This window comes from Ammospiza nelsoni, chromosome 2 (genome assembly GCF_027579445.1).
Source record: "Ammospiza nelsoni isolate bAmmNel1 chromosome 2, bAmmNel1.pri, whole genome shotgun sequence".
Taxonomy (NCBI): Eukaryota; Metazoa; Chordata; class Aves; order Passeriformes; family Passerellidae; genus Ammospiza; species Ammospiza nelsoni.
This window is the reverse complement of record NC_080634.1, coordinates 13,595,803-13,614,994: the sequence shown is the minus strand read 5'-3', so window position 1 is coordinate 13,614,994 and position 19,192 is coordinate 13,595,803. Positions and strand designations below refer to the sequence as shown.

Here is a 19,192-nt window from a genome sequence, read left to right as displayed (position 1 = left end):
AGTGGAAGGTGTCCCTGCCTGTGGCAGAGGGTTTGGAATGAGATGAGCTTGAAGGTCTCTTCCAACCCAAACCACTCTGTAATTCTACAATTCAATAAAATTTTGAATTCCTCTGAAAGAATCTTTGTTTATATGATGTCCACCAAAATGTCCCGCTTAAGGACAGACAATTAAATTTAGCAGTTTTACCCAAAAAACTGATCTGCACAGACAAAAAGAAAATCCCCCAAAACCCTACCCCTCTGGACCCCTTCCCAAAAAAAACCCAAAACACCATTTCAGAGTTTGGAATACTATATATTTATATCTATATCTATCTATATCAAATGTAAAAGAGAAAATGGAATGAACTTATTTTAAATGTACTGGAAAATGGAATGACCTTTTTTTAAATTTACATAAATTTATGTTGTTTTTTTACTAAGAACTTCTATTGTGAGTTGCCTACATCATCAATACCTTCTCACTGGTACAGCAAATTCAAAACTAAATAGCACAATACAGAGGGAGAGTGCTTAAAGTTTTGATTACCTCATCAACACAGGCATGTACATAACTTCCTCTAACCTTAAGGACATTTGTAGTAAAAGGAGCAACAGTACCAGGCAGAACACACAGCACAACAATTTAAGAACAGGTCTTGGGTAAGAGAAAATAATTATCTTCTATAATGCACCTTAAAACCTAGTTAAATATATGTGAATAAAATAGTAGAGACAGGACCTGGTTTGAAAAAAACCCACTCATTTCACAAACTGCTAAATATGGAATTTCCATCCACAGAGACATTTAGAACTCAGGGCAAAGACCCAGCAAAATTTTGAATTTGGCCCTGATGCAATCTGGGGGCGTTGGAGCTGATGATAACAAGGATGCTTTTGGGACCTTTAGGAATTTAGCAAGCTAAATTATTCTAGAGTTTCATGAAGTACATGAAATATAGTGTACTCAGATGAAAAAGGAAGTAAACAGAACCTGCTGAGATTTGAATGTGAAATTACAAAGAATTAGTTATTCCAGATTTGAGGTTTAAGTTGTTAAAACCCAGAGAGAAAAAACTCTATTTTTGAGAGAAAAATGTTATGTTGAAAGCCAGCTTTTGCAATAGTGCTTGTAACTGGATAACTCCTTATTAGATGACTGAAATCTTGAATTTATTGCTCTTCTATTTCCATATATTTAAGATGCTGTACAAGCTCAGATGTTTTCCTTATGCTGTGTTTATTTTTCAGAAAAGTAATATAATGCAACTTGTTCACCTGTCAAGGGTTTTCTTTTCTTCCAGAAAGAATTAATATTTCAACATTTCTTAGCTAGAAATATTTTTCATCCTTTCATTTTGACTTAAAATGGAAAATTGTCAAAAACATATTTCACTTCTTCTTGCCCATAGTCTGATTATGCTATCACAAGCCTTCAAAAATTATTGTCTCCTTCAATTAAATATTCACTAAAGAAATATAAATATATGTTAATAAATTATCTTTGGTATATTTTGATATCACTGCATGAAATATATTTACAAGTAACACTTTTACTATTGAATAGTATTGAACTTTGCACATTATTTGTAAAGTTTCTGCTTTCTGCCATCCAAAGAAGAATCTCTAATATCAAAAAAATCATCCTTGACCATTGAAACACAAAACATAGATATAAAAAAAGGCATCTCATATAACATATTGATTTTCTATACTTTTCTTTTTTCTACCCCAAAGTTTGGAAATGTATGTATAACTTTAGCTTATGTAATTGGTGATTTGTAGAAATTATTTTATGCTAGTATGCTATAAGAGCTAAATTATAATTCCAGGGATAATTTCACTAGAAGGGTTGAAAATCAAAAGAATATCTTGTGAAAAAATGCCAAGACTTATGGATGCCAGTAAAGTTCAGAGACTTTGAGCTTGTGGGGTTTTTGGGTTTAAGGGTTGGTTGGCTGAGTTTGCATTTTTAGAGGGTCTGTGTTTGATGGATTTGGTTTGGGGTTTTTTTGTTGTTTCTGTTTGGGTTTTTGGGTTTTTGTTTCCTAGAAAAATACACGAGATGAGACATTTTTGAGTTGTAAGATCCAGTCATTTCATGCTGATATAATTGTTCCTCATATAATAAATTCCTAATTATCTAGGGTTTATTATCATCAACTTCCCTAGAAACTCAGGAAAACTAGAACCTTACTCAAATGTCTCTAAACTCAGTGAATGAGAAGTCTTGCTTGAAGAAGTCTTTCAAATTTATTAAATTTTTATATGACACATAAATAATTGAATTTTAAAAATTAAAATTTAATTAATTGAAATTTTTGCCTAAAAAATTCACAGGATCAATGCTTGGAAATAGGAAAATGAAACTCTGATCTGGAATCTGAAAATTTCTAAACACAAGTAGTTTAGAGAAAGCAAAGGTGGGGGGTTTGTGTGGATGTGTGTGGATGTGCGTAGGCGATGGCTCCAAAAATCTCCAAATGTGTATCCCTCTTCTCTAAACTGCCAGCCATCCACCTATGCCAGAGGTGAATTTCCACAGTAATCTGAATATGGGACTGCATTTCATGTATTCCTTGTGTTGTTCTATCACCAGCAAATTGAGTAGAACAAGAAATGCAGAGACTGGTTTTTCTTGGTATTTCACTCAGAAACATATAATGCTCTGGAAAAAAAAAATTATCTGTCTACCTGTAAATTGAAGAACAAAGGAAATAAAGTGTTTTGTGTTCCTGTTGAAGACACTCAAATGTTTCCAGAGAGTGAACATTTTTCAGGTTTCAAACAACTTCCACAGTGGTTTGGATTGGTGTAAAAGCTAATTTTTACAAATGCATTATCTGCTGCCTGTAAACAAGAATTACTAATGTCTATAATGCTATCAAGACAAAACAAGACCTTGATGGCTTCTCTATTAGAGTTAAATCAGTGGTGCTTTCTGAGGGATTGAATGTGAAGAACTGAATTTCAGAGACTCTATCTTGTTTCTTCCTTGAAAGTAAACATTGCACAAAATGGAAAAATAAAGGAGGCTTTTTCTTATAAATTCTTTGTTGATTAGACAGAAACAGATCAGTTAATGTCCTTTCTTTAAAAACAAAATTGCACAGAGGATTGTGGTAAGGTGATTTAAGCACAGGTATGTCTTTCAGCTTGTCACTGGTTTCTTTGTGCCTACAGGAGAAAGCCTGGCAAATGCTCTTCACCTTTGGTTATCCACTTGCTGATGGTGGATGGGCACCTTCCCACACTCAGGGATTTTCCAGCTGTCTGGGTGAAAGGATGCAAACTCTCCTTGGATAATTAATCTTCTTACAACTATCTGCATTTCTCCTACTGCAGGATAAGTAGGTTTCTTTTCACGTCTTTCTTTCCACTTCACCTCCCCTTGGGACTCTGGTCCACAGAGAACTCCATCCACTGTAAAGTTGGATTTGCTGGTAGCCTTCAACAAAACTAATTTCATATTCAGAGGAGCACCTAAAAAGCGCAGAAAAATCTCACTGCCATTCGCTCCCTGATCTCTTGCTGAATTATGAGAGTGTTGATTATGATTTTAAATCCCTTAATAGACTGAAATTGGTGTATCAGATGATTGCTTCACTTTCTGTGCTCTGCTTCAATAGCTGCAATCAGCACAGACTTTCAAATGAAATCTTCTTCATTATAAAAGACAAAGGGGAGAGAACAGGGAAATAGATATTCCTGGTTACAGCTCCAAGAGGAGAATTTTCTCCTTACCTGAAAACAGCTCAAAGTAGTAAAGTTTGAGACAAAAGTCACCTTTAGAGAGATTTTTGAAGAAGAGGGAAAATGAAGAGAAATGCAGACTGGATTTGCATAGAATCCACTTCATACTGCTTAATCATCTTGATTAAACTTATTTGTATTTACTGCATGATTGATTACAGAATACCTAACAACTTGGACAAGCATCTATTGTAGTTTTCATACAAATAAAACTATTATAATCTTAGTCGTAAAATGTTTTATACATAGCTATTGGGTCATAACCAAAAGAAAATTAATGCCTGTCTAGCATTAGGAGCAATTATTCCCAAAAAAGTTTTTTGAAACACCTATTGATGCTTTATTTATAAACCTGTTTCTGTAGCCACATTTCTGTGAGGCTTGTTTAATTTTAAAATGTGTTTTTCATTAATTTTGTGACTTTATGGTTGGTTTTTGTCACTGTGTGAGGAAAGCTACATTATTTCTTTAAGTCACAGTACAGAGGGAGCAGAAGACAGTTCAGCCTTGAAAATCCCTGTATTGGAATTCTAACAGTCTTCCAGGTACATCATCTTCCTGCATATAAGTTTTTCTGTCTCTTTCCCTTGATGGCGTTTTTGGAATTGGCACATTTTGTACATTGTGGCAAGAAAGGTCTGCAGTTTTACCCTTCCTGAGTTAAATCTGACTGATAAATAACCATCCTGTAAAATTTCAGAATATTTTGTCCCTTACTATTGGGAAAAAATATCATGGCCCATGCATTATGTATGCACCACCACTTGAGATGTGCAAGCAGTTATCTGTCCCTGTGTAAACAGCATTTATATCTGAATCTTAGCCATAAACCATCCCTAAACTGTGAACAGATGGAAAAAGTGGTTTTGTTTCCATTAAGGAGTATTGAATGAGTGTGAAAATTATGATGATCCAACTACAAATGGTAATCCAGAGAACTGACTGCATTCTAAACATTCTCCTCTTAGCTGAGATGATGTTGAGGCATGCTAGGAAAGTGGTTCTTCATTATTTAAGCACAATCAGAAACTGTCCCAAGGCCATATATTTGCTATTATCCTTTAATAAACTATCCCAAATGTCTCAAAAAGCTGAAAGAAAAAAAAGCAAAAGAAAACAAAACAAAATAGCACCTTGACTCTAATAGAGCTTCACACAAAGAAGCTTTTGCTTCATTGAAAAATATTTCAGGAATTGAAAACAGGGATTTTGGAGAGGGTATCTCAAGGTTATCTTAACATGACACTGTAGGTAAGGTGAGATATAAATGGAGAGAATTTTAAATAGATGTTTTAGAAAAATTGCTGAAACGTTCTGAATGCCCAAGAAACATGCAAAGGCTCAATATTCCAGAAGAATTCAATTTCAATTTAGCAGCATTTCCTTTTTTAAAAAGGACACTAAGTTTGTTTTTGACATCTTCATTTGCAAAAGCTTTTTCTGTCCTGGGCTGTTATGTTTGTGCTTTGGTAACATATTTTCGTTTTCTGATTTGGCCCTATAGTACTTCACAAATAGAATAAGTTTTCAACTTATTATAGAATATCTGCAGGGACTTATGATAAATGAAACCAGGTCACTTTTGATTTCCCTATAAAACTACATAATGTAGCTTTAATAAGATTTATGAAAAGAAGATGTTTTCTGTTTAGTAAATGTTTGACAATCTGAAGTAGTTATTGATTTCTAAAATAGTTCAGAGAGCAATTCAGAGAAATATAAGGATATATAGTCTAAATCCTTCTACACAGGGGTATATCAGTAGCGATTTTAGAAAACATCATGAATTAATTATGAATGTAGTAATAATTTTTAATATTTCCCCCTGTCCTTTCAATATATATGTATTTACTACATGACTCTTTGTAGACAAAGATGGCTTTTCAGGTTGTTTTCATATTTACTAGTTTTTGTCATCACTTGCAGTAATTTTTGGTAACATATGCTATTAAGAGGTATCTTTAATTGTCCAAATTTTCCAAAATCATATGAACTATTTTGTTTTCTCAAGAAAACCTTTCAGCATACCATTAGGAGACAATGGAATGAAGAAGACTACATGCTTGCAACATGGTATACCTCCTGAAATTGTTCATGAGAAAAAGGAGAGTAAAGTATACAAAGGAGGATGTGGGGAAATATTACAATAGTATTCAGGAAGTAATACAGCTCTCTGCCAAAGAAATATTTAATATGAGTATGAGTGGCAGCAGAGATCCTAAATGGTCACAATCTCCTTCATGGTCATAACATTTGCATCAGGACTGCAGGTATTTGTACCTGTCACTCTTCTCCAATTTTAGAACCATAGAATTCAAACAAGTCTTGGGCCAAAATGATTCCACGATTCCAAGACCAATTCATGTTATACAGAAATCTCCAAAGTGACCAACAACACTCAATGCTGAAAGAATATTTCAAAAGACAAGTGAATTTTTAAAGAAGGCAGCTCCAGCCAACTCAAGTAACAAGGATCTGTGAAATTACACCTTTCCTACTTTAATCAAATAATATTTTAATAAATTTCCCAATATCAGAAATAATATGAAAGAAAGTTTTATAGGGAGTAAGGCGAATATGTTTCTTGCAAATTTAACACTGAGGATATTTGTTTGTTCTGGCTTTACAATGAAATCAATCATCTGTGTGATTGACTGATTGACTCTGTAATCACTGAGTTTTTACTCATTTGAGTACCTTGCACCTTACTATGCAGACTGGTCACTTCAGGTTTTACTCATTTGATATAGTTCATATCAGAAAACAATTATTGCAAATTCATTGAAGGAAGTAGCTATGAGAATAAAAGTCTCTAACTTGATCTGCAACATTGCATGAAGAAAATGGAAAAAGTACACCAATATCCATTAATGTGCCTGCCCTACAAATACAGAGCAGGCACATTCTTTAGATCTTCTAGTTCTGAGAGAAATTAAGCTTTACTGGAATAAAATGAATATTACCATGATTTACATTATTACATTTATACACACAGTTACTGTGTTGAGCTAAGAAAAACAAAAGATAAGGAGTTATAAACCTTTTTTTTGAACATGTTAACTAAATGTTCTATATATGTTTCTTTGAAATAATTCTATAATTTTGAACATGTTCAGTTTAGTGCAGAATTTTTGTATTACAGTATGTGAAAGAGAAAGAGATACACACTTTAGATTTGTAACATTTTGTCTCCTGTGACTCTGCTGATCACTGCAAAACCATTTACCTGCTGAAGTATTAATCAGAAAACTGTTGAGGCTGCCTTAAGTAGTACTGAAAATATCAAAAGGCATATTTGGATACAAGAGTTAACATTACTCTGTATGAACTACCCAATGCATCAGGGGCATAAAGAACTCCTGTCTATTTGGTGAGGCTTATGCTCTTTTCTGCCAAGAGACATGCAAGTAAATACCCTTTTAGAGGGCATTTAATGTTCTTTGAACAAACATGAGATGCTTTTGAAACAGGTATCTTTAATATTAACAGGTATGTAGACAGTAACTAAGTAGCTCACAATCAGTAATTAATGCCCAGGATTAAATATTATATAACAGCTTACTTAAAATTATTCATTTAGGTGCATACATAATGCACATTCTCAAATGCAATGTTATTTTAACTCTCTTTGAAATGTATAGCCTCAAAAGCTGGCTTTTGGCTGGACATGAAAAATGTATAATAATTGTAAATATTTTTAATATAAAAATGAAGAGTTACAAAGTTGAAGGACTATTTCTAACTGGTGTTAGCAACTCTGCACTAATACAGAGATGCAGCTACTGGACTAAGACAAATAAAGAAAGAGCTGAGAAATACTTACAGTATTTTCCTTGGACATTCTTCTCAGCTAAAATGCTTCCATTTATTTTTTGTATACTTACTTTGAACTCCATGGGAGCGAACTATTTTCCAGGTTTCCGAGGCTACCTCTTTCACATCCACTTGGTAGTGGTGAATGGGCACACCTCCATGGGAGTCTGGTTTATTGAAGGAAACCTTGGCAGTGGTTTGGGACAGCTCTAAAACTCGTACTCCGTACGGATTTGATGGCACATCTGCAAAAGCACAAACACAGTTTAAAAATCAGCAACAACCACGCAGACCTAAGCAGCTGATAATCTGCCCACAAAAGTCTCCTTAGAGTCTTCCAAAAATAATATTGAATAAGGTGCAATAATGTTTGTGTTAGATTAACAACTTAAGCTTACTAATACAGAGCTGTAAAAAAACCACATTAATTTCCTTTTATGCTAAATTACTGCAAAAACATTTTCCATTTTTGCCTTTCTTTTATAATATGATAGTTCTTAATAGCTACTTTCATGATATAAAAATGTAAGAGATCAGACTGTTGACAGTATAATTATGCAAAAGAGAATAACAGACTTTATATCAAATTTAACAAAACAAACAGTTACAGCTAATTAGATCATTCAGAGTCTAAATTCTTTTAAATAAGCTTATGACAAAGAACCTTATAAATATTTTAGCCATTTTATGGAATTCTGAAACACAGCTTAATACGTGAATCTCTTTTTCTGTTTTTTTTTCAAAGACTAGATTTCAAGGTACTAACAAAATACATTAACGGAAGGTTTCTTATCCTCTGCTCAGCTTGAGAACTAATTTACAAATTAGGTTGAAAGAAATATTTTCTCTGGAATCAAAAGCAAGAGTATATCTTTAAAGTAGAAAAGATCTATGAAAATAAAGCAGGTGTTTGTGGGTGTTGAAAAGCTATATATGAAACAAAAGCAAAAATAATATTGCAGTCAGTACATCTTTAAGAATAAAAATATATTATCTTTATGATTTGTGATCAAACACATAGAAGTCAAAAGACTAGCTTTTCTAATTGTTCTACATTTTAAAGAGTTATAATTATAAAAAAATGGTACTGAAAATAATAGGAAGAATTTAATTCTGTGGACAAAATACCAGAGTTTTGAAACACCATTAAAAATTTGCTTTCTGATCCATTTGAAAATTATTTGCATACCTTGTTCTAGATTTGACATTGCTTTTGTCTCCATGTTATGAAAGATATTTTTGTAAGGATATCCCAGAATTTGAACCAAAGCCTGTAATTCAGTTAGTGGGTAATGAACCATTTACATAAAATATTGTCTGTATTCAAAGGCTGTCAGACAGTGGTGAATAAAAAGAAATCAATCTGAGCTTCACCCAGCATTGGTACTTGAATGAAAATGAGACAAAAATTTGTACAAAATATTAAAGGACAGATTTAATGACATATTCAGTCACAAATTCTCAGGAAAAGGACACTGCCAAATCTGGTCTAAAGGCCCTGATTTATTTAAACTTTTAATTATCAGAAACTTAAACTTTTTCTCAGAAGAACATCTCTGCCAGTTGTCAGACTTGAGTGTTTTTATGCAAATATCACAACTCTTGTAGCTGGCATTTCTGATTCCAGGTCTCCTGAAACCTCCAAAACTTACAGTTCACTGGGTTAAATCCAGCATAGTTTTATATGGATAAGAAAGTTGTAACATCTCTTACTTAAAGACACAAGTATGTCAATCCATTACATTACAGATTTTAGTAGAATTCAAGTCTCAGCTTGAGGGATTCAAATCCTTTCCTATTCCAGAAAATAATTATCAGGATATGGGATTTTGCAAGAAATGTTCACATTTCTTAGAAAAGGATTGACAATCTGTGATCAGATAGAACAAGACTAAATGTAACTAGTCTGCTATGAATGCATGAAAACACAGACCTGGTTTTGGGGTCACTTTCTAAATGGGTCAAAAAGTTGGGGGTCTTTAGAAAAAAGAAATCATGTTCAAAAAACAAACAGCCTTTTCTTTTCTGTGACCACATAGAAGAAGAATGTGAGTTGGTTGTTAAATCAGCATTCACCCAAAAATCAAAAGAGGAAGAGGATTATAACCAAATTGTGGCCAAACCTTCAGATTCTCCTTAGAGCTGAGAGAAATACTTATTTTTTCCCCCTATATAGTCATTAAGTACATAAGCACCACTCTGTGTACAGATCCCCTCTCTCCTGAGCTCAAATGGCAGTTCTGAGAAAAGTGAGAAAAATACAGTGTAAGAATCCCAGCCAAGCAATCCAGGACAGCCACACCTAAGCATGTATGAGCCATGTGGACACCATCACTTGGGAGGATGAATATCAGTACTCAGTACTAAAGATGAATGCTCTTTGGATTCAATTACAAGCTAAAAGCTGCTGTGGATACCAACAGTACCAAAAATAGCTTCTAAACTTCTGAAAATTCTTTTTCTCTCATTAAAATTGTTCAAAATAAAACAAACAAAAAAAAAACAAACAACAGGGGATGAATGAATACCTAATTTAATTCATACTACTTTATGTTAGTATTTGGATGATATTTTTAATAAGCCAGTTCCCTGGTGATTCTGTCTGCATTGAAACAATTTGGTCTATAGTATGAATCAAAAATATTATTTACATATCCATTCTGATCTTGGCTTTCCAAATTTAAAGGAGACTTCTCTTCCTTGTATGTTAATGTCTGTATGTGTTTAACTATAATAAGCATGGCACAGGGAAGATGAAATCCTTCAGGAAGAATCTTATGTGTGCTACTGCAGATTCTAGTATAATTTCTGCCAGAGGAAGATATGATTCCAGTTGGTAATAAGCATGAAATGAAGCTCCTTTGAAAACCCAGTACAATATTTTGTGTAACTAGCACAATGCAATATGTTTGGAACTCACTGAAGTGTAAAATACATCCACAATACTACTTTAAATATGCATCTCACATTCCAAGCCACCCACACATGCAGGTAAATTTTATGCAGTTTTCAAAGTTGAACTATATCAGCTGTAAGGAAGAAAGTGAATCACTTGAAGAAAATATAGATGAGATACATTCCTGGTGAAAACCAAAACCAAATACTAGAAATACCATCAAGATATATCAAAATACCTACTATCTATTTCCAGCTAGGTAGACCTGTAACTTTTTTCCCCAATGAAGATCAATAACACCATAATGAATTGAATCGAATTCTGTGGTTCTCTAATGAGTATGAATTTGATCATGCAAGGTATACAGCTTTCTGGTCCTGATCCAGATAAACATTCCTGCATTTGAGCTATCCCCTGTCAGTTCTAATTACTTGGAGCATTGCTGTGATTTTCATGTTAGAATTGCAAGGCTTTTGGATCAATGATAGCAGGAGTGAAGAATAATTTGCAATACTGTGTACCCTGAAGTCTCTGCCTGGAAGGATAGAGCTTTGGATTTTTCTTGTTCTTTTTCATTCTGAAACCAACCAACAAAATGAATCTCAGAGGAGGTTAGCTGCAGGCAGTGATCACTAATTCATATACTCTTGTAGATATGAGCTGAAGGACTAAAAAGTGGAAAAAGGAGGGGATTTACTTTCTATGATTTAAAGATCATTTAGTGATAGCGAAGATTCCAGGATACATCCTTGGAAGTTCCACTGCTATATTTTTTTTGTCACTAGACTGATGTCAAAAAAAGAGAAAATTCATCACAAACTCAGCCTTTAAATTAAAGACATAAAAGTCACAACAAATGCCAGACATTTTGTCAACTTCATCTTTCCACATCTATTTCTCTGTCCAAAATGTGACTATATTTATGTATGATATTATGTATGATATTAAAGGACTGTGAGGAGCCAATTTACTTTTGATTTCTGTTTCAATACTGGTTGTCAGAGGTGTTTGGGGCAGGGGTTGCACGTGTGCCACTTGCTGGAGGCAGCCAGGAGAAGATGAAGGAAGGTCTCTCCTCGTCTCTGGGGACGCTTTGCCTGGTCACATTTCACACCTCACATGGGACAGGCAGTCAGCAGGAGACCACCAAGGATGCTGCACTCCCCAGAGGTTTCTCCAATCAATGGTGAAAGGGCTCCAGCAACAGACTGCAGCAGAAGGCTGGACTGGGCCAGTGGTGTCCTGTCAGCAGGAGAGACTTTGGGAGGAGACAGGGGGTATAAAAATAACTCCTCAACAAGCTCCTGGGGGCTTTTAGAGACTTATCTTCTGGCTGGGGGCTTTTTAGCTTTGAGCTTGGTAACTAAAGCTGTTTGTGCCTTGTTGTTTGGCATTTTTGAGTCTGGGGGCCTTTTGGTCTTGGATTTTTTGGTTTGGCTCCAGTCTTTTAATGCGTGCTTCTTGCCCTGGCCTAAGCCTGCCTTTTGGCTCTCCTGCCCTTGTTGGCTTTTGGTCACCCTCGTGTCTGTCCTGCCTCCCTGTGTCCCTGACCAGAGCCCTGCCTGCTTTGCCCCCACGTCCTTGCCTCTGGTGCTAATGCCTGCTTTGTGTCTCTGTCTCCTCTCTCTCTCTTCCCCCTGCCTCACCTTCATCCTTTTCCATTTCCATTCATCCTTTTCCATCCATCCATTTCCATTCCTTCCTTCTGTCTTTTCTAGCCCTCTTTAGCATGCCAGTTCTGTATTTTGTTTGTTTGTTTGTTGGTACCAACAAACTGTTCTCAGGTACAATGTTGTCTTGGTGGACTTAACTTCATTCTAGACCATCTATTTTTAAAAGAACTCCTTGCAGTTCCCCACATTGGAACACAACAAGAATCAAATAAAACCACATAGTATCTCCTCCAAACAATAGGTGTAAAATTGCACCTTATCTATTTTGTACTCAGCACATAACGCTGGTTTGCACAAATAGAATTTGTGATACAATGGCCTAAATAGAATTGGTTTGGTTCCAAAAATGCTATCACAGCTGATAGAGAAGTACACACAGTATTATGAGTTCATATTTGCCTCCACTGATGTGTAAAGTCTCCTAAATTATGACCAAACTTGTTCAATAAATGACCACTTTTTATCACTGGGGATTTTCTTTTCAAGCTATTTTTTGATAGCTTTATGGAAGAACATAACTCCCTCTCAGAGATTAGCAGCCTTAGTATAAACAGAGAAAAGGAAGTGATTCTGTGAGAGTGGGCTCAGGGATTGATCTTCCAGTCAGCTCTTGTCTCCTGTCAGTATGTTTCTACTGCAGTTCTCCAGCTTTTCCTCTTTCTGTACATCTGGCATGTATATTGACTGAAAATAACCATGTCTAAATGCTGAATCTAAATAGCACCAGGACCTTGGCAAGGAAAGAGGTGAGCTTTGGCCAAGAAAGAGATGAGCTGGGAAGTCTAGTCCCCAGATGAGCTTCTGGAGTCAAAAATCTCTATGAAATAGCTTGTGCTTGTACATCCTTAGAATGGGAAAAAAACCTCAATATTTGATCTACATATATTTCCTTTGCCAAATCTCTGCAAGTTCTGGAAAAATAAGCATTCAGTTAGTAAACCAAATTCTGTTAGTAAGACCACAGCTAACAAATAAACACATAAATAATAAATTAAAATAAGACACATGCACACAAAGCAAAACACTGCTGCTATGTTGATAATTTCATACCTATTCTAAGTGAAAATATGTTGCAGTTTGGTTAATTTTTCAATAAAAATCCTTTAGCTGATGCTGCTATTATGTGAATGGCAAGTTTTAGAACAGCAAGCTAGATTTTAGGTCTTTTTGGAGACAAATGGGCTTTTGGCAGAACATGATTTTCTTTTTCATTATACTATTCTCCATGGAAAATTAAGTCCTACGACTTTGATTTTATTTTACCTGCATGGAAATGCAAATACTTGGTGAAATAAGGAACAGCCATTAACCAGCAGCAAAGGGCCAGCTGGTTAATGGATGAATTTACAGACAAGTAAATTTCTAAATATTATTTGGTAGCCTTTGTCAGTTGTCAATCAGCCTTTTCATATTTTGGGCATGATTTTATTCAATAAAAGAGGTTACAGGGTGCATTTTCTGTGAAGCTCAGTTATGGTCTTTGCCTTTTGCTTTTGTTGTCATTACTCCCCATATTCACTGACTTTCTGTGTGCACAGGATGCTTAAAGAATATCTAATTCAATAAAGTGGTGTAGGAGTTCTGAGTATCTAATGACATCATTGACTTTTTGCTTTTTAATTCCCTTTAATATTCCTGTAGAAAGGAAAAAGATAAATCATACACCTCTAGCAGATGTAGCATCTCCCATTTGCTCAGTGAAGCTGTGGATGCCCCCATCACTTCACGTTCTCAAGGCCAGGTTGGGCAGGACATTGAGCACCCTGGTTTAGTGAAAACTGTTCCTGCCCACAGCAGAACTTTTAAACCCTATGTCATCCCAGAATACAAGGAAGAAGGGGAAAGGAAAGTCTAGGAAGAGTAAGGCTATGAGATCCATAGAACTGAATCATAGTTGACTTTTTAGGGCTCTATATTCAGCCCAGCTATACATCCAGCTATGTAAAAAATCTACATTAATATTTAAAAAAAGAGAAACTTTCAAAATTCTCATTTAGCTCTCTGTAACAACCTTAAAATTTACCATTTTAAGGTATTAAATTACCTATTCCAATAACATAATCCTAAATTACTGATGGCCATGCATCCTTCTACTTACATACATACTTGCATACACAAAACATTTGAAATAATTATACTGAGATCTCAAAGAAACACAAGAATGCTTTTCCAGTTCATACTGGCTCCCTGCATAGTGATATTTCACACAAACTATGCATAAACTAGATTTGGACAAATCTTAGAAATATCTGTGCTCCCCTCAGCCTCTGAGACCATTGGGGCAACCTGCCAAGCTGACCTGGCTTGCCAAAATGTAAGCCTGACTTAGATTAAAACCAGAGTGCAAGTTCTAAAATACAAATTGTGGCTGTTGTGCTGACATGAAAAAAAATAATTTGCAGTGGCAACAATTGACTGTGGTTCTTTTCACATTCTATATGTTACACACAGAACATTTTAAAAGCTCGGGTAATGAAAAAGGAGGTCACCCATGTGTTATTTTTAAAAGTTCATCACCACAACAATCAGGTCATGGGAACATCTCATTAAGCTTTCAACAAAACTCTGAAGTTTCTAAGCAGGCCGTCGCCTTCCAGAATGAAACCTCAAATACTCTGCAGCTTCTCAGTTGTTTTGAAAGGTTTAAATGGAATTCAGTCTGATTCAGTAGCTCTGTGTAATCCAAGTGAACAGTTATGCTTTTTTTCTGTCATAAAAATATGGCTTTAAATTGCACATCAATTCTGAAATAAATTTTCCTTTCTAAAATCATCAATAAGTAATTTCTTAAGGAAGGCAACAAGAATAAAGATAATGGAATTTTGACAGTATGATAACTTCCTAAGTAGCATTAAATTAATATAAAAAGGTAGTTTGATTGTGCTGAAATCCAACAAATCAGAAAATTGAATGAAACATGAAGGAACAAGTATTCCTGCAGAATTTAAAGAGAAAACTATTTAGCAAAATGATCATTATTTGTGATCAAATTTGACTTAGTACCATACTTTACCTAATACTGTCTCCCAGCTAGGAATTGTATTTTTTTTTCCTTGACAGAGCCTTTGTAAAAATATTCTATGCCCCAGCATTTGTATTTACAATCAAAGCCAGGAGGCAAAGTATGCGGCATTGAAATGCATGAAATGATTTTATAGGCTTTAATATGGGAAATATCAATCATTAGGCCTTCCTAATTAACCAGAGTGAAGCAACCAAGGTAATAAAACTAGGGACGAAGCTGCATTTGTCATCTTATACCTGTATCTATTATAGTGGTTTTATCCTTTGTATCCCTGATAATTTTCCATTTCCAGCTGATGCCAGTTTAAGTGCAAAACTTGTAACAGTGAATTACAGTTTGGGGTTTTATTCCAAAACAAAAGTCTATTTAGAGGCAAATGTTAAAAATATCAATCTTTCAGGACACTGAATATAATGCATTACACTATGGTAAGTAGTGCATAGCAGTGCACAGTGACACCCCAAATCCGTTTTTTCCAGCCTTGTTCATTATCACTACTAATAAACCTGATTTTCTTTTTTTTTTCTATTTTCTGCATTTAATATCATTATCTAGAATATCCCCAGATAGCTCATGTTTTACATGATGTCTTCCCATAACTCTATTTATCCTCACTCCCCTTGTTATGTTTATAACTACAATACATATTTTTTCAGTCTTCATCGAGTTTCCTGAAGAATTGCCTGGAAAAAACATAAACAAAGCATTGCAGAAGTAGAAAATATTAATCTGTTTAAAACACTGGCATCAGTAAAATTTCTGATACAGTTGTATTAAAAAGCAAAAAAAAAAAAGTATTGTGGCTTATTTGTTTTCCTTGCATTTCCAGGGGTGCTCATGTGTGAATTTTCTGAAGTAAAATGACAAAATATTCCATGCTTTTTCAATTAACTTTTAAAAGCTGATATTCTTTACTACAATTGATTAATTAATAAATTATAAAAGCAGGGGATATATAGCTAAAATAGTCATCATGTAGTATCATTTGTTGTGATGTTTTTGAGATGTTGTTCTGCAAATCTAAGAAAAAAAAAACATTCTGGAGAATATCTGTTGAAATGCTCTCCCAAGTGTATACACATTTATGAAAAAACAGCACACAGCGGCAACCACAACGTTTTCTCATCATTTTCTCTCCTGAGAGGTAAGACCCCAGAGGAATGCAAGTGGGGATTTTCCTTCCTTTCCTGGGATTTATGTTCATGGCTTCAAGAAAAGCTTTTTTGTTGGTGGTCAAATGTATCTGTCAAAGGAAGGTAAGATCACACCACAGCTAACACCCCAAAAAAGTTGTAAAATGAAGGGTAAGGGATCTCCTAAGTGATGTAAAATTGTGTGTTAGAAATTTGAACCCCTCATTTTCCTATTTCAGGAAGCTCAGCACTTTTCATGGTTCTTCAAAACCAAAAGATATATTATGATATTATAGAAATGGGTGCTAGAATCCTACAGAGGTGATGGGAAAAACTTTTAAAACTGTGTACAAAGTCCAAGGAGAATATTAATAAATAATAGGGTTTGTAACTCCTGAGACATCAAAAGAAAATAACTGCCCTATGGAGCAAAAATTCTCAAATAATAGCAGCAGGCCAAGTCAGAGAGCTTCCCTGTGACTGGATGTGCATGCTTCAGCAATGGTCCCCTAAAAGTCCTCCTGGAGTAGGAGTCTAAATTTTTTAATACAAAAAATCCCAAGCAAACAAACGAAACCCAAAGAAAACAAACAAACAAAGTCCCAAAGGAAAACAAAACAAAGCACTGAAAACCAAACAAAACCAAAACAACCAAACCCACAAACAGACACAAACAAACAAAACCCAAAACCAAACCAAAACAAAACAAAAAAAACCTCCTAGACCAAAACTTACAACTAAAACATTAAGCATCACTTGGAATATGTGTCCTAATGAGAAAGGAAAAAAAAATCATATATAGCATTAATCCATTCCACAAGAAAATATAATGGAAAGCACTTCTAAGAAACTCTCATTTGGTCTCAGTTAATAGTTGTTTCTGCCAAAGAACAAACATACAGTCAGATTTTTCTATGTGCTAAACAACAATAGAAGGACATAAAAATTTTCAGACATCCAGTAACAATAGGGTGTAAAATATCTGAGAGCTTAAATTATTTCAATCTAGCATCCCAGTAAAATTCTACTTTTAAATAAGTAAAAGTGCAAATGGAGATAGAAATTCTTTGCTGATGTATTTCAGTCTCTTGTCATTGTTGTTTTATCAAGAAAATATGAGGGGGAAAAAGGAAAAAAATAATTTTCTAATTCCTTCTTACTTTTTACTGCCTGCAAGCCATATGTCTCTCTGCTGAAGTAATAAAAATACATTGTTATAAATGTAGGATACAGTAAGAACAAAAGAAAAAAGGTTAGACTGATTTTTTCAAATTTCAGAAGGCCTTGAAATTAAATCAAAAGAAGATTTATATTCTGAGACAACTGGTTTATTTTACTTCATATTGCAGCTCAGATCTTAGACAATTAAATTATCTGCAAACAGATAATGGAATAAAATAAACAGAGGATAGTGTGTCTGAACTTAATGTTGATTAAATTTGGAAAAAATATTTAAAGAAAAGGAAGCAACATTTTAACTTACCAGCTTGACCAAGTGTATACTCTTGATATCTTGTTCCTATTCTGTTTGTGGCTGTACAATTATATCGTCCAAAATCACTGTCAGATGTGGGAGCAATCTTTAAAATGAATACACTTTGTAAATATTAGTTGCTTATTAAATATATATATATTTTTAAATCAGAAATTCAAGTAAGCTCTCCTTAACCAATATGCAGATGTGTTCTTACTTCAACATATCTAGCACATCCTCCAAACATAGATCTAAATGCACATTTTTCATGTTTGACTCCCCCTTCTCAACTTCAAATGAATAAATCTGATAATGGAAAATTGTTTGTCTTTCAATTTCATCTTTAAACAATAATTTATAAAAACCCCCAAAATAATAAACTTTTTTGTAGTTTATTATTGCACCTATGAGGCAGTCACTTTAATTTTCAGTCTTACCTTGGTATTTTAGTTTTATATCTATTTATGGATTTTTTTACTTCCAATAAATGCAAATTATATTTTTGTTGGGTACAGTTGGAAAACTGAGCATAAGCCATTCAAATAAGATTTGTTTTCTAATTACTCATAAGAAATGTGCAGATAGATCAGTGCATATATAGTTGTTTGTTGTTTTGTTCCTATTTTAGGAGTGTTTCTTATTAAATTGTAGGTTTTAGCCTTAAATACACTCTGCACTACTCACAGTGCTGCCAAGCTGAGGACAAAATTATGTTCTGCCACCACACTGATTTCAATTTGAAATCTTACCTCCAGAATCAGCTTTCTTCCTGTACTGTAGGTCTTCAAATGAGTTGTATTTTTTACAGGTAAAACTAATTTTCCTCTTTTCCACTGAACTGAGGCAGATGGATTTGCCAGCACTTCACAGCTGATATTGATGGGATTGCCTTCCCAAGAGTAAAACATGGTTTGATTGGATAGGAATGTCGGAGCATCTGGAAAAAGAAAGTAATGCACAAGTTTATTAACTGGTTTAGTAAAACATGCTGTATACCCATATCCAAACCTTCATGTTGAATGAAAAATTTCAATTGATTCTTGTGTCAGTTTACTACAGAACATGGGAGTTTCAGTATTCAATCATGAGTTCATTGGGTTTTTATCTTGGTAAGTTTCTCCTCTCCTAAATGGTTTCAGCTGAACTTCTTGGGAAAGAGAATACCTGTCAAATATATTTAACTTTAGGCAATCACTTGCCCTTTAAAGACACTCTCTCAGAAATGAGGAAGAGTGTTTCCTCTTGAGGATGACAAAGTCTTCAGCCAGACCTTCATATGAAAAAAGGAGGTGACCTAAAAACATACATTGTCTGTTCATGTGCTGATTTTATAGTGTCTTTTTTGCTATGGAGAAATTACATTCACTCAAATTTTCTTGTGCTCTGGCTTCACCCATTTCTAGATGGAACTTTATTATACTTCATGAAATATTTTTAAAGAGAC

The 19,192-nt window shown here is 34.4% G+C and overlaps 1 protein-coding gene across 1 annotated transcript in view; it reads right to left on the bottom strand.

Annotated features, from left to right (window-relative positions):
• Positions 1 to 19,192, bottom strand: part of NCAM2 (neural cell adhesion molecule 2) — a 272,795-nt gene that overhangs the window by 61,142 nt on the left and 192,461 nt on the right. Inside the window, exons 10-12 of the mRNA XM_059493913.1 lie at positions 18,498 to 18,685; positions 17,758 to 17,854; positions 7,619 to 7,792 (exon numbers count right to left, since the gene is read on the bottom strand). Coding sequence (XP_059349896.1) covers positions 7,619 to 7,792; positions 17,758 to 17,854; positions 18,498 to 18,685 — 459 coding nt within the window. The remainder of the gene's footprint in view (positions 1 to 7,618; positions 7,793 to 17,757; positions 17,855 to 18,497; positions 18,686 to 19,192) is intronic.